At 45.0% G+C, this 15,303-nt stretch overlaps 1 protein-coding gene across 3 annotated transcripts in view; it reads left to right on the forward strand.

Annotated features, from left to right (window-relative positions):
• Positions 1-15,303, forward strand: part of LOC129829692 (formin-like protein 3) — a 94,181-nt gene that overhangs the window by 71,307 nt on the left and 7,571 nt on the right. For all 3 annotated transcript variants that reach the window (XM_055891552.1, XM_055891551.1, XM_055891553.1), the window contains 13 exons: positions 4,367-4,552; positions 4,876-5,025; positions 6,490-6,591; positions 6,923-7,301; positions 7,677-7,769; positions 8,292-8,416; positions 8,817-9,019; positions 9,553-9,856; positions 10,093-10,173; positions 10,696-10,825; positions 11,023-11,183; positions 11,549-11,650; positions 12,515-12,607. In XM_055891552.1, the coding sequence (XP_055747527.1) occupies positions 4,367-4,552; positions 4,876-5,025; positions 6,490-6,591; positions 6,923-7,301; positions 7,677-7,769; positions 8,292-8,416; positions 8,817-9,019; positions 9,553-9,856; positions 10,093-10,173; positions 10,696-10,825; positions 11,023-11,183; positions 11,549-11,650; positions 12,515-12,607 (2,109 nt within the window). The remainder of the gene's footprint in view (positions 1-4,366; positions 4,553-4,875; positions 5,026-6,489; positions 6,592-6,922; positions 7,302-7,676; positions 7,770-8,291; positions 8,417-8,816; positions 9,020-9,552; positions 9,857-10,092; positions 10,174-10,695; positions 10,826-11,022; positions 11,184-11,548; positions 11,651-12,514; positions 12,608-15,303) is intronic.

Consider the following 15,303-nt stretch of genomic DNA (forward strand, 5'->3'; position numbering starts at 1 on the left):
CCTATGGGCTAGACTACATGAGGTGTGATACTGACCTTATTAAAACACATAGGCCTATGGGCTAGACTACATGAGGTGTGATACTGACCTTATTAAAACATATAGGCCTATGGGCTAGACTACTTGAGGTGTGATACTGACCTTATTAAAACATATAGGCCTATGGGCTAGACTACATGAGGTGCGATACTGACCTTATTAAAACATATAGGCCTATGGGCTGGACTACATGAGGTGTGATACTGACCTTATTAAAACATATAGGCCTATGGGCTAGGCTACATGAGGTGTGATACTGACCTTATTAAAACATATAGGCCTATGGGCTAGACTACATGAGGTGTGATACTGACCTTATTAAAACATATAGGCCTATGGGCTGGACTACATGAGGTGTGATACTAACCTTATTAAAACATATAGGCCTATGGGCTAGACTACATGAGGTGTGATACTGACCTTATTAAAACATATAGGCCTATGGGCTAGGCTACATGAGGTGTGATACTGACCTTATTAAAACATATAGGCCTATGGGCTAGACTACATGAGGTGTGATACTGACCTTATTAAAACATATAGGCCTATGGGCTAGGCTACATGAGGTGTGATACTGACCTTATTAAAACATATAGGCCTATGGGCTAGGCTACATGAGGTGTGATACTGACCTTATTAAAACATATAGGCCTATGGGCTAGACTACATGAGGTGTGATACTGACCTTATTAAAACATATAGGCCTATGGGCTAGGCTACATGAGGTGTGATACTGACCTTATTAAAACATATAGGCCTATGGGCTAGGCTACATGAGGTGTGATACTGACCTTATTAAAACATATAGGCCTATGGGCTGGACTATATGAGGTGTGATACTAACCTTAATAAAACATATAGGCCTATGGGCTAGACTGCATGATGTGTGATACTGACCTTATTAAAACATATAGGCCTATGGGCTGGACTATATGAGGTGTGATACTAACCTTATTAAAACATATCTTCCTATGGGCTAGACTACATGAGGTGTGATACTGACCTTATTAAAACATATAGACCTATGGGCTAGACTACATGAGGTGTGATACTGACCTTATTAAAACATATAGGCCTATGGGCTAGACTACATGAGGTGTGATACTGACCTTATTAAAACATATAGACCTAAGGGCTGGACTACATGAGGTGTGATACTGACCTTATTAAAACATATAGGCTTATGGGCTAGACTACATGAGGTGTGCAACTGACCTTATTAAAACATATAGGCCTATGGGCTGGACTATATGAGGTGTGATTCTAACCTTATTAAAACATATAGGCCTATGGGCTAGACTGCATGAGGTGTGATACTGACCTTATTAAAACATATAGGCCTATGGGCTGGACTATATGAGGTGTGATACTAACCTTATTAAAACATATAGGCCTATGGGCTAGACTACATGAGGTGTGATACTGACCTTATTAAAACATATAGGCCTATGGGCTAGGCTACATGAGGTGTGATACTGACCTTAATAAAACATATAGGCCTATGGGCTAGGCTACATGAGGTGTGATACTGACCTTATTAAAACATATAGGCCTATGGGCTAGGCTACATGAGGTGTGATACTGACCTTATTAAAACATATAGGCCTATGGGCTAGGGTACATGAGGTGTGATACTGACCTTATTTAAACATATAGGCCTATGGGCTAGGCTACATGAGGTGTGCGACTATGATTCCATCAAGTCACAAAAAAAGCAATGTTTCTTATGCTGGGCATCATTCACAAGTGATATATAATTCACAAGTGATAGGCTAATATTGTCACACATCTCACACATAGTCTCACACATCAGACTATTCTTAATTTAATCTTGTCTTTACATATAGTAAATAATATATGTGTGAAATTTGTTTTGATTTAGAATGGACCATTATCATGCACCTGTATCGAAACAGGGGTAGCGGAAAAAATACATGTCATCTATGCACTTAAATAGCGAATGGAGGACACTTTTCCCGTGTTTAATTCTTATGCCAGCCAGGTAGGCTATACTCCTGTTGTAAAGCAAAGCAATGTGCTTAATATGAGGAAAGTTGAGAAATAAATATAGTCGGCCTAGCCTATAGAACGCTGATGGGAGACAAATTTTTTTAATAGAGGCCATCACTCTGTTTTCTCCTGCAATTGCATAGCCTATAGAAATGTTGCGGAACATGAGCTCATGGGCTATCATGAAGTGTTTGATTAGATTTTCAGTAACATTTGCATTGATGTCAGAGTGATTAGAGGGACAATAGAGTGCTGAGTACCAGGCAATTAGCAAGTTTGGTAGGCTACTAATGACCATCAGCAGCATCAGAGCTTGGAGAAGCCTAATTACCGTGACTAAACATCATGCCGGTGTGGCGGCAATACGGTCACCGCAACAGCCCTAATAGGGTTTATACATTTGAGACTATTCCACTAGTTCCATTGTGCCATGCAAGCTCAATCAATAAAGCAAATACTACTTGAACACAGTTCTGTTAGGTGTAACAGGGTTTTATTGGTGATTCCCCTTGCCACTTTATTGTTAAGCCAATGGGTTTTTGGTTTTAGTTTTGTCTTGCCGTCACCTACTCAACATGGCATCTTATTGGCTGGTTTGCGTAGCTTGCTTACGAGGGAGGATGTTTCATTAGAATCGTCCCAGTGAACAAGCACCAAACCAGCGGTAAGTTGTTGGTTGCAAAGCACTGTACATCAAAAGTGATTTTATACTCCCAAGTGATGATTTAAGTGTACAATTTATATACATTTGTTTGTAAATGTTATTCGAACATCACACATAAGATGCAATGTTTTTTGGAGAATATTGGTTGTGCATTTTGGTTGTAAAGAATTCCCGCCAGTACTAGCTAGCAACTTACTGTGTCTGGTGGGGGGGGTTCATATATTTTGTACAGTGCGTGAGTGCAGAGTTGGATGGTGAGCCGTGCATTGCATGACGTGCAATTTTGTGCTGTTCCTACCAGGTACATAGGCAAAGGCCAAAACCCTGCTATGTCTAGGGCTATTAGTCTCATTAAGCCATCAGATATGAGGTGACCTTGATAAGGATCAACTCTCCTTTGGGAGTTTGCGTAGCCTTTCTAGCCTGACTAGTCATCTAAACACCGGAACAACCCAATTACTCTGAGCAATCTGCAGAGCCCCACAGAGCCCCAATACTCTTATCAGCCACCCAGTCACAACAATGTGGGATTCAACCAACAGCTTTGTAGTGGGATTTTAAAATATAGTGGGATTTTTAAAACTTAATAATGACAGTTGACACTTTACTGAAATTTTCTGGGCCCTGGTAAAAAATAGTGCAGCATATAGGAGAAAGGGTGCCATTTGGGAAGCAGACCTGGTTTATATTAGTTGTTTAGCTATTTATTACAGCACAACTAGCTAAAGAATGCTGATATGGAATAAGGGATTGTGTCTTTATTCAAATCTGAGGGTTCTCTTTAGGTTGGGAAATCAGCTCTGTGTTTGTGTGTGTGTAACCGTTTGTATGTGTGTGTATGCGTGTGTGTGTGTGTGTTTGTGTGAGTTCGTGTGTTTGTGTGAGTTCGTGTGTTTGTGTGTGTGTGTGTTTGTATGTGTGTGTATGCGTGTGTGTGTGCGCGTGCGTGCGTGCGCGTGTTTCTGTGTGTGTGTGTGTGTGTGTGTGTGTGTGTGTGTGTGTGTGTGTGTGTGTGTGTGTGTGTGTGTGTGTGTGTGTGTGTGTGTGTGTGTGTGTGTGTGTGTGGCGAGATCTTTATCCCTTTGCCTTATTTTCTTATGTTCCCTTCCCATGAATTCCTATAATCAGGAGGTCTTTTCATTCCAAATGGAGTGTGTTGACCTTTGCTTAAACTCATATCCTTGGCATCCCAGGTGGCATTTTTTTGTTTTTAATCATACTTCATGAATATATTGAAGTATATCCGTGATAAATTTACTTTTGTATATTTGAAATTATCTAAATTGCTCCAATTTGAAATATATTTAATGCCTTTAATGTCAACTTTCTTAGTGTTTCATTAGGCATTCTGTTGGGAGGGAAGATTATCAGTAATTCAAAATAGAAAAACAGTAACGAGTCACTCTCTAACCTGAGACTCTGTAATACAGCACAGGAACTGTATTTTACAAAGAGACAGCCATACATTATGTCAAATTTATATAACAAATATTGGACCATATCGGACACTGAAGTGGTTCAGAAGGGAACAAAACTGAACTACGTCCTACTCTATTGGACTGGAAGATTACTTTTTTCACTGCTTGGCAAACCTTCCCAAAAGATACTCAACTCTGTATTGATCTAATACATACTCATTCTTTTCCCTTTCAGGTGTGCAAGGAGAAGCATCGCTTTGAGAAGCTGATGGACTATTTCCGTGTGGAGGATGGGAACATTGACTTCATGGTGGCCTGCATGCAGTTCATCAACATCGTGGTTCACTCAGTAGAAGACATGAACTTCAGGGTTCACCTGCAGTATGAGTTCACCAAGCTGGGCCTTGACGAATACCTGGAGGTATGGAGGACGCTATAAATACAATATAATAATTCATGTAAATCATGTGTTCATGAACAGTCACTAAAACTAGGGCCTGGATTTGTACCTGGTCAGGTCAGGAAAAACTTCTGGCCCAACATCTACTTGAATGAAGTCTCCAAGGAGCCATACATAGGCTGTGTCTTATGCCTTTTGAGACCGCATTTGAAGGCAGGAAGTGGAAATGGTCATTTTAAGTTCTGTCCCTTTTCCATGATGCCTTTAAAATGTTACCTCTAAGGTACCTTCATATGTGTCTTACTGTGACTCACTGACCTGAATCTCTCCTTCTCTCCCTACAGAAATCCAAGTACACAGAGAGTGACAAGCTGTCAGTACAGATTCAGGCCTACCTGGACAATGTGTTTGATGTGGGCGGGCTGCTGGAGGACGCAGAGACCAAGAACGTGGCTCTGGAGAAGGTGGAGGAACTGGAGGAACACCTGTCCCATGTAAGAACCACCAGACTGACCACCAGACCACCAGACTGACTACCAGACCACCAGACTGACTAACAGACTGACCAGCAGACTGACCACCAGACTGACCACCAGACTGACCACCAGACCACCAGACTGACTACCAGACCACCAGACTGACTACCAGACCACCAGACTGACCACCAGACTGACTACCAGACCACCAGACTGACTAACAGACTGACCAGCAGACTGACCACCAGACTGACCACCAGACCACCAGACTGACTACCAGACTGACCACCAGACCACCAGACTGACTACCAGACCACCAGACTGACCACCAGACTGACCACCAGACTGACCACCAGACTGACCACCAGACTGACCACCAGACTGACCACCAGACCACCAGACTGACCACTAGACCACCAGACTGACTACCAGACCACCAGACTGACAACCAGACCACAAGATTGACTACCAGACTGACTACCAGACTGACAACCAGATGACGCGAGACTGACAACCAGACCACCAGACTGACTATCAGACACCAGACTGATTTCCAGACTACCAGACTGACCACCAGACCACCAGACTGAATATCAGACACCAGACTGACTACCAGACCACTAGACCACCAGACTGACTACCAGACCACCAGACTGACTACCAGACCACTAGACCACCAGACCACTAGACCACCAGACTGACTACCAGACTGAACACCAGACTGAACACCAGGCTGACCACCAGACTGACCACCAGGCTGACCACCAGACCACCAGACTGACTACGAGACCACCAGGCTGACCACCTGACTGACCATGAATTCTATAGATTCTATATGTGTCCTTTTCCCTTCTGAACATTTGACATGAAAACGGTTCCATGAACAAAGTAATCTGGTACATCACTATTGTCTGATTATGTATTTTCTGGTGTCAGTCAGTCAGTAATACAAGGAAACAATCCACCAAACTGTTCCAATGACAGAAAGGTCAGAGTTAGACATGCCGTCATCCTAAGAATTTCAAAACAAACCCTGCTTTCAGGGACCAGGAATTATGGGGGAGGAAGAGAGCGAAACATTCCACCCTAAGAATTCCTTTAGTTTACAACACGTGTTATCTGTCCAAATTCAAAAGTGAAAACTGTGTCAGTTCAGCCTCACTTAAACTGCCTGTGTCATGTTGCTAGTTATATCACATTTCTTATTAATGCTGCAGAGATTACAGTACGAGAGAGAGAGAGAGAGAGAGAGAGAGAGAGAGAGAGAGAGAGAGAGAGAGAGAGAGAGAGAGAGAGAGAGAGAAAAGGGAGTGGATCTGGGCGAGATGCCCGAGTTGGACTTTACTGGATCAATGCTTTAATTCATCTCCTCCTTCCCTTTCTCCATCCCTCTTGTCCCATCACTTCACTCACTGATTTTCTCTCCATGCCTCCTACCTTCTCTTTCTTCGCTCACCCTCTATCCTCTCCACCCTGTACTAGGTGACGGAGAAGCTTCTAGACGTGGAGAATGAGACCATTACGAAAGTGGCTGACCTGGAGAAGCAGCTCCTACAGAAGGACAAGGATCTCCATGTCATACGGGTAAGATAAGCTGGCGATCACTATTATGATACCGAATGAAATGATCATTATATTTCTCATATACAGTATCAAATGTACCCTTTATGATTCAGAACAGCGTGTCTCAATGTTGTATTAATATGTTGTTTAGCAACAGTGTTTTACAACTCCTGGAGAACTATATGTACAGCAATGGCAGAATGACATTAACGTTTGATCAACTATGTTCTAGCAAGAATGCTATGATAGCAAATTGATTGTCAGGAAATTGAGTGATTATGATCCTGTATAGTTTGTGGAGTCATCATAGTGTGGTTTCTCTCTGTCTCCCTCTGGTGTTCTGACCCAACAGGAGACGTACGAGTCGACCAACACCCAGGTCCACACCCTGAGGAGGATGATCAAGGAGAAGGACGCTGCCTTCCAGAGGAGCTTCAACATCGAGAAGCGCCTGCTGGAGATGGAACAGCAGGGGACCATCCGCCTCCGCAAGCAGCCGGACGGGGACATCGCTATCGAGCCCCTGGGAGGGGGCGGTGGTGTTGGTGGTGGAGGAGGAGGGGGTGGAGGTCCGGTGGTGCCTCTCGGTGACTTTGGGCAGAACGGAGGGTTCTCAGTGGGACCTGGAGGAGTAACAGGGCCAGGAGGACCAGGAGGACCAGGAACTAGTCTACCAAGGGCCAGTGAAGCACCACCTCCCCCCCCCCCCCCTCCACTTCCCTCTGCTCTAGGTACATTACCATGCACAGTTATAGTCTTTCACATCATTGTGCCGACTCCAACTGTACTGTGTTGGCTTTCTTTTCACATTGTCCTTCACAGCAGGGGTTCTCAACCGTTTCCATTCTGAGGCCCACTGAAAGGTTCAGAATCACTGTTTACAGCATGGTTCCAGGAACTATGGTGACATGCACAGCTGGATGGACGCACAACATTAGTGTATGCCACCATAAACCAATATGAAGGATCTTTTATTCATCGTACTGATTTGGTACAGCCTGTTAGAGCTCCACTAGTCTCTCTCACAGACATTCATAAGCTTGAGATTTTATTATGGCTCTATAGACTGCCGTTGTTTTATGCTGTGTTTGTCTTCTGTTCCACAGGAGAGAATGCTCCATGCCCACACCCACCCCCTCCTATGGCTCCGCCTCTACCAGGAACTGCTCCCAATTTCATCCTCAATATGGGCCTATCAGGTAAGAGCTAGTAGCAGCATCTAAATATACTTAAGGTGGAGTATAGAATGTGTTCAAAAGAATACAGTACAATACACAAGTCGGATGTAATGGTTGTAATGTAATGGTTGTCCTGCTTTTCTATGTAATGGTTGTCCTGATTTTCTATGTAATGATTGTCCTGATTTTCGATGTAATGGCTGTCCTGAATTTCGATGTAATGGTTGTCCTGATTTTCCATGTAATGGTTGTCCTGATTTTCTATGTAATGGCGGTCCTGATTTTCGATGAAATGGCTGTCCTGAATTTCGATGTAATAGCTGTCCTGATTTCCGATGTAATGGCTGTCCTGATTTTCAATGAAATGGCTGTCCTGACTTTCGATGAAATGGCTGTCCTGATATTCTATGTAATGGCTGTCCTGATATTCTATGTAATGGCTGTCCTGATATTCTATGTAATGGCTGTCCTGATATTCTATGTAATGGCTTTCCTGATTTTCTTTAAACTAATAATAAGCACTCTAATAATGTCGGTTTGCAGCTATCAGGATCAAGAAGCCCATCAAGACCAAGTTCCGTCTGCCTATATTCAACTGGACCGCTCTGAAACCCAACCAGATCAACGGTACGGTCTTCAGTGAGATAGATGATGAAAGAGTACTAGAGGTGAGTCTACCAGTTCAGGACAAACTTCCCTTTACGGGCCTTCATCTGACAGTTTACCTCTTAACTAGGGGCCTTCATCTGACCGTTTACCTCTTAACTAGGGGCCTGAGTTGTTCTTTGTCATGTTGGGTGGTCAGGAAAATAGGCCCTCAAAGCCCTACTTCTAACTCATTCAAGGCCACACTCCTAATTCATTCAAGGCCCCACTCCTAATTCATTCAAGGCCCCACTCCTAATTCATTCAAGGACACACTCCTAATTCATTCAAGGCCACACTCCTAATTCACTCAAGGCCCAAGTCCTAACTCATTGAATGAAACATTCTCATTGTCATAGAAAATGGACATGCATTGAGGTATCACGTTTGACTGAGTGTGTCGTGTGTGTTGTCTGTCTAAAGGACCTGGATGTGGAGAAGTTTGAGGAACTGTTTAAGACCAAGGCCCAGGGTCCAGTGGTGGACCTGAGTGGCCCCAAGACCAAGGTGTCTCAGAAGGCTATCAACAAGGTCTCCCTGCTGGACGCAAACCGCTCCAAGAACCTGGCTATCACCCTGAGGAAGGCCAACAAGAGCACTGAAGAGATCTGCAAAGCCATACAGACGTATGTACTGTAGCCTATACCTCACTGTCCATCAATTAATCACATCAACAATTCAGTTGTCACAAAGTGCTTTACAGTAACCAGCCTAGACTTTCAAAGAGCAAGCAGAAGCACAGTGCCAAGGAAACACTCCCTAGAAGGAAGAAACCTAGAGAGGAGCCAGACTCAGAAAAGAGGCCCATCCGCTGGCTCTAACTGCATCGTGTCCAGTTCTAGAGCTTATGTTTCCAACCTGTCTCCTGTCCTGTCTGATGTTTCTAACCTGTCTTGTCTGATGTTTCCAACCTGTCTTGTCTTATGTTTCGAACCCGTCCTGTCTGATGTTTCTAACCTGTCCTGTCTGATGTTTCTAACCCGTCCTGTCTGATGTTTCTAACCTGTCCTGTCTGATGTTTCTAACCTGTCCTGTCTGATGTTTCTAACCTGTCCTGTCTGATGTTTCTAACCTGTCCTGTCTGATGTTTCTAACTTGTCCCGTCTGATGTTTCTAATCTTTCAGTATTGTAACCTGTACTATCTTTCTCTCCTTATAGCTTCGACCTGAAGGCCCTGCCGGTGGACTTCGTGGAGTGTCTGATGCGTTTCCTTCCAACGGAGGCGGAGGGGAAGATGATGCGTCAGTACGAGCGGGAGCGCCGACCGCTGGACGCGCTGACGGACGAGGATAGATTCATGCTCTTCTTCTCCAAGATCGAACGGCTCACCCAGAGGATGAATATTATTACGTTTGTAGGGAACTTCTCAGACAACGTCAACATGCTAACCCCGCAGCTCAATGCCATTATCGCAGCGTCCGCATCCGTCAAGTCTTCACCCAAGTTAAAACGAATGCTAGAGGTAAGGGTTCTCTCATCGTCGTCGTCCATCATCAATGATTAAACTGGTTTGAATTGGAAGAGAAGCATCCTTTCACATTAGCAGTCAGTGGTGATCATCCAGGTCAATTGTAGGCAATGGACGAAAGATGCTCTTAGTGTAACAAATATGTAGGGAAACCGAGTAGCTTTTGCTTGACCACTGCCACATTAGTATGGTGCTAAGATGTTTATTCTTTACTTTCTGTACTCACATAGATCATCTTAGCTCTGGGAAACTACATGAACAGCAGCAAGAGAGGATCTGTGTATGGCTTCAAACTACAAAGTCTTGATCTGGTGAGTACTGTACGATACAAAGTAGCACATTCTAGAGAGCGGCTCTTTGCAAGTCCTCAAGAGACTGCTCAAGGGCTACACTTTTCAAGGTGTACTCCTCCAGAATGAAAAGGGCCATGTATTCTGGACATGTATTCAGTTCCAGGTAGTTCCAGGTAGTAATCAGTAATACAATGCTACACTTGTACACTTGTTTCAAGGTTGATAAAAGACACTGATATGTATTCTGGTTGTGTATATCTTTTTCTCTGTCAACTACCGGACACTAGTTATAAAAGGCTCCATGTGTACCAGTGAAGGATCATAATAATGGCTGGAACGGAGACAATGGAATGGCATCAAACCATGTACTTGGTGCATTTGATGCCATTCCAACTATTCCGCTCCAGCCATTACCACGAGCCCTTACTCCACCATTAAGGTGCCACCAACCTCCTGTGATGTGTACACTTGTTTCAAAATGTACTCCTCCAGAGCAAGTGAAAATAGCCTTGACTGATATGGAATTCTCTCCTCCCCCAGCTACTGGACACTAAGTCTACAGACAGGAAGATGACTCTGCTCCACTACATAGCTGTGGTTGTCAAGGAGAAGTATCCTGAGCTGGCTAACTTCTTCAACGAACTGCACTTTGTGGACAAAGCTGCTGCAGGTGACTACCGAGTTACACACACAGACACCATTCAACTGGAATGGGTTCTTCTCTCCTCACTGTACAAAGAAGACTGTAGTACATGTGATGCACCGTTGAAATAAGGTTTGATATTGTGTGTGTGTGTGTGTGTGTGTGTGTGTGTGTGTGTGTGTGTGTGTGTGTGTGTGTGTGTGTGTGTGCGTATCTCTCTCTAGTGTCTCTGGAGAATGTGCTGCTGGACGTGCGGGAGCTGGGTAAAGGGATGGATCTGATCAGGAGAGAGTCTAGTCTCCATGACCACTCCGTTCTCAAGGGCTTCCTCCAGACCAGCGACACTCAGCTGGACAAACTGCAGAAGGATGCCAAGACCGCTGAGGTTCTCAAGCCACCTCCATCCTATCAAAACTACAAACTGAATTTTTCAACACTAACGTCTCTAACATTTTAAACTTGAATAGTTCTTCCACTACTCAAAAAAACATTTTGTTGATCGCTAAAGCAAGCACACAATTTTTCTTCAGGAACCTGTTCTACCTGTTCTAAAATTACCAACTGGTCAAAACACAACACAACACAACTTAGTGTAACATGAAACAACACCTCTTCCTTCTTAGACGCAGCACAACAAAGACCTGTGCAACAATACAGCACAACACTATAAAAAAGGCTTTGTTAAGGTTTGCAATGTTGACAAAAGTTGTGTTCTACCCTTGACACGTGTCTCTCCCGGGTCATTTCTAGGAAGCCTTCAACAATGTGGTGAACTACTTTGGGGAGAGTTCCAAGACGACTCCTCCCTCCGTGTTCTTCCCTGTGTTTGTGCGATTCATCAGAGCTTACAAGGTAAGGAAGGACCAAACAACACACATCTTCTACAGGGATCACATGTATGTAACAGGTCACTTGGCTAACACTGTTATCCAAAGTGACTTATTGTAAAGTGAGTTCATACATGTAGGATGTGTATGTGATCCCTGTAGGAAATGAACCCACCACCTTGTAGTGCTTTGATGTGTGTCAATAGCGCCACACTTTTACCAACTGAGCCTCACAGGGCCATGTTCAGGAGGAGCTTACTCTCTCTGTCCTATGGGAGTTAGCCTAACCTTGAGTTAGTCTGGCTGTAGTCCCGCTGCCTCCCAGAGAAAAGCAGAACTGTCTGTGTGCCACAGGACAGGGTGTGGACTGGAGTAACAGGTCTAATAACAGGAAGGGCCAGCTGGGTCAGAACGGTAGCTGTGGTGTTTAAACTGGGCCCTGTCTTCCCCCCTTCCCACCTGCCTTCCCCTCCCGCCCCTGCCTCCCCCCTCTGACCCCTGGACCGATGGCCCGCTCTGCCTCTGCCTCCCCCGGATGGACAGCTCTGTCCTGCGACACAGACACCTTCCTGAGATTGTTCTCTACAAGGATTTATGGATCTGTTAAAGAAACGTGCAGCAAAAGGATTTGTGCATTTGCATGTGTGTGTGTGTGTGTGTGTGTGTGTGTTAGAGAGAGAAACAGGTAGGGAAAGAGCAAGAGACACACACAAACACACAGAGAAAATGAATGGTGCTGACTGTTTAGCTACATGAAAGTATGTTATCTCTTTGTTTATTCAACTCCCAGATCCAGTTCTTCTATTATAAAAGAGACCAAATCTTTCCATAGCTTGGCTTAGCTAAGTTTTCTCTGAATGGTGTGCATTTTGTTATGTCCTCCCTACAGGATGCGGTGGAGGACAATGAGCAGAGGAAAAAGCAGGAGAAAGCCATGAGAGAGAAGTTACTGGCTCAGGAGGCCAAGCAACATGACCCCAAGGTACAATACTAGAAGTCTCCCTAGCCCTAAATCTGACAGACAAGGCTCAAAAAGACAAAAGATGCTCAATGATTTTTTAATTAGCAAATTTAGGCATAACATGCCAGCAGCAAATGCTGACGCTACACATCCAAATATATTGTACCAAATTATGAAAGACAAGCATTGTAATTTTGAGTGTGGAAGAGGTAAAAAAGTATTGTTGACTATCAACAAAGACAAGCCACCGGGGTCTGACAACTTAGATGAAAATCTCTGCAGATAATAGCGGACGATATTGCCACTTCTATTTGCCATATCTTCAGTTTAAGCCTACTAGAAAGTGTGTGCCCTCAGGCCTGGAGGAAAGCAAAAGTCATTCCGCAACCTAAGAATAATAAAAAACCTTTACTGGCACAAATAGCCAACCAATCAGCCTGTTACCAACCCGTGGTAAACTTTTGTAAAAAATTGTGTTTGACCAGATACAATGCTATTTTACAGGAAACAAATTATAGGGAAGGACATTCAACAAGCACAGCACTTACAAAAATAACTGATGATTGGCTGAGATAAATTTATGATAAAAAGATTGTGGGGGCTGTTTTGTTAGACTTCAGTGCGGATGTTGACATTATCGATCATAGTCTGCTGCTAGGAAAACGTATGTGTTATGGCTTTACACCCCCTGCTATTTTGTAGATAAAGAGTTACCTGTCTAACAGAACACAGAGGGTGTTCTAATTGAAGCCTTTCCCACATAATCCAGGTAGAATCCGGAATTCCCCAGGACAGCTTCCTAGGCCCTTTACTTTTCTCAAACTTTACTAACGACATGCCACTGACTTTGAGTAAAGCCTGTGTCTATGTATGTGGATAACTTAACACTATACACGTCAGCTACTACAGCGAATGAAATGACTGCAACACTTAACAAAGAGCTGCAGTTAGTTTCAGAATGGGTGGCAAGGAATAAATTAGTCCTAAATATTTCAAAATGAAAAGCATTGTATTTGGGACAAATCATTCACTAAACCCTGAACCCTGACCTAAATCTTGTAATGAATAATGACCACCTGATTGACCACTAGACCACCTGACTGACCACCTGACTGACCACCTGCCTGACCACCTGACTGACCACTAGACTGACCACCAGACTGACCACCTGACCACTAGACTGACCACTAGACTGACCACCAGACTGACCACCTGACCAACAGACTAACCACTAGACTGACCACTAGACATACCACCTGACAGACCGCCTGACCACCTGACTGACCACCTGACTGAACACTAGACTGACCACGAGACCACCAGACTGACCACCTGACCAACAGACTGACCACCAGACTGACCACCAGACTGACCACCAGACTGACCACTAGACATACCACCTGACAGACCGCCTGACCACCTGACTGACCACCAGACTGACCACCTGACAGACCACCAAACAGACCACCAGACTGAGCACCGGGCTGACCACCTGGCTGACCACCAGACTGACCACCAGACCACCTGACAGACCACCAAACAGACCACCAGACTGAGCACCGGGCTGACCACCTGGCTGACCACCAGACTGACCACCAGACCACCTGACTGACCACCTAACTGACCACCAGACCATCAGGCTGACCACCAGACCACCTGCCTGACCTCCAGGCTGACCACCAGACTGACCACGAGACCACCAGACTGACCACCTGACCAACAGACTAACCACTAGACTGACCACTAGACTGACCACTAGACTGACCACTAGACATACCACCTGACAGACCGCCTGACCACCTGACTGACCACCAGACTGACCACCTGACTGACCACCAGACTGACCACCTGACTGACCACTTGACTGACCACTTGACTGACCACCAGACTGACCACTAGACTGACCACCTGACAGACCACCTGACAGACCACCTGACAGACCACCAAACAGACCACCAGACTGAGCACTGGGCTGACCACCTGGCTGACCACCAGACCACCAGACTGACCACCAGACTGACCACCAGACTGAGCACCGGGCTGACCACCTGGCTGACCACCAGACTGACCACCAGACCACCTGACTGACCACTAGACTGACCACCAGACCACCTGACTGACCACCTAACTGACCACCAGACCATCAGGCTGACCACCAGGCTGACCACCAGACCACCTGACTGACCACCAGGCTGACCACCAGACCATCAGGCTGACCACCAGACCACCTGCCTGACCACCAGGCTGACCACCTGACTGACACCAGACCACCTGCTTGACCACCAGGCTGACCACCAGACCACCTGCCTGACCACCAGGCTGACCACCTGACTGACACCAGACCACCAGATTGACCACCAGATTGACCACCAGATTGACCACCAGATTGACCACCAGACTGATCACCTGACCACCAGATTGACCACCAGATTGACCACCAGACTGACCACCAGACTGACCACCAGGCTGACCACCAGGCTGACCACCAGACTGATAGACAGATTTATACAAATCTCTGCTGTTGAAAACTAAAAGCTAGTCTAAAGTAAATAAATGGGCGATAATGTCTAGATGCTTTTTACAGTGGAGATTGACTTTATAAATTGTCTGGCTGGGCTGATGAGAAAATGGATTGCGCAGTGAGATGGAACAGGGTAAATAGGCATTTCAACGTCATAGATTTAGCCGGTGGTAACTTGTGGAATAGACACCGTCTG

Source organism: Salvelinus fontinalis, chromosome 31, assembly GCF_029448725.1.
Source record: "Salvelinus fontinalis isolate EN_2023a chromosome 31, ASM2944872v1, whole genome shotgun sequence".
NCBI classification, from domain to species: Eukaryota; Metazoa; Chordata; class Actinopteri; order Salmoniformes; family Salmonidae; genus Salvelinus; species Salvelinus fontinalis.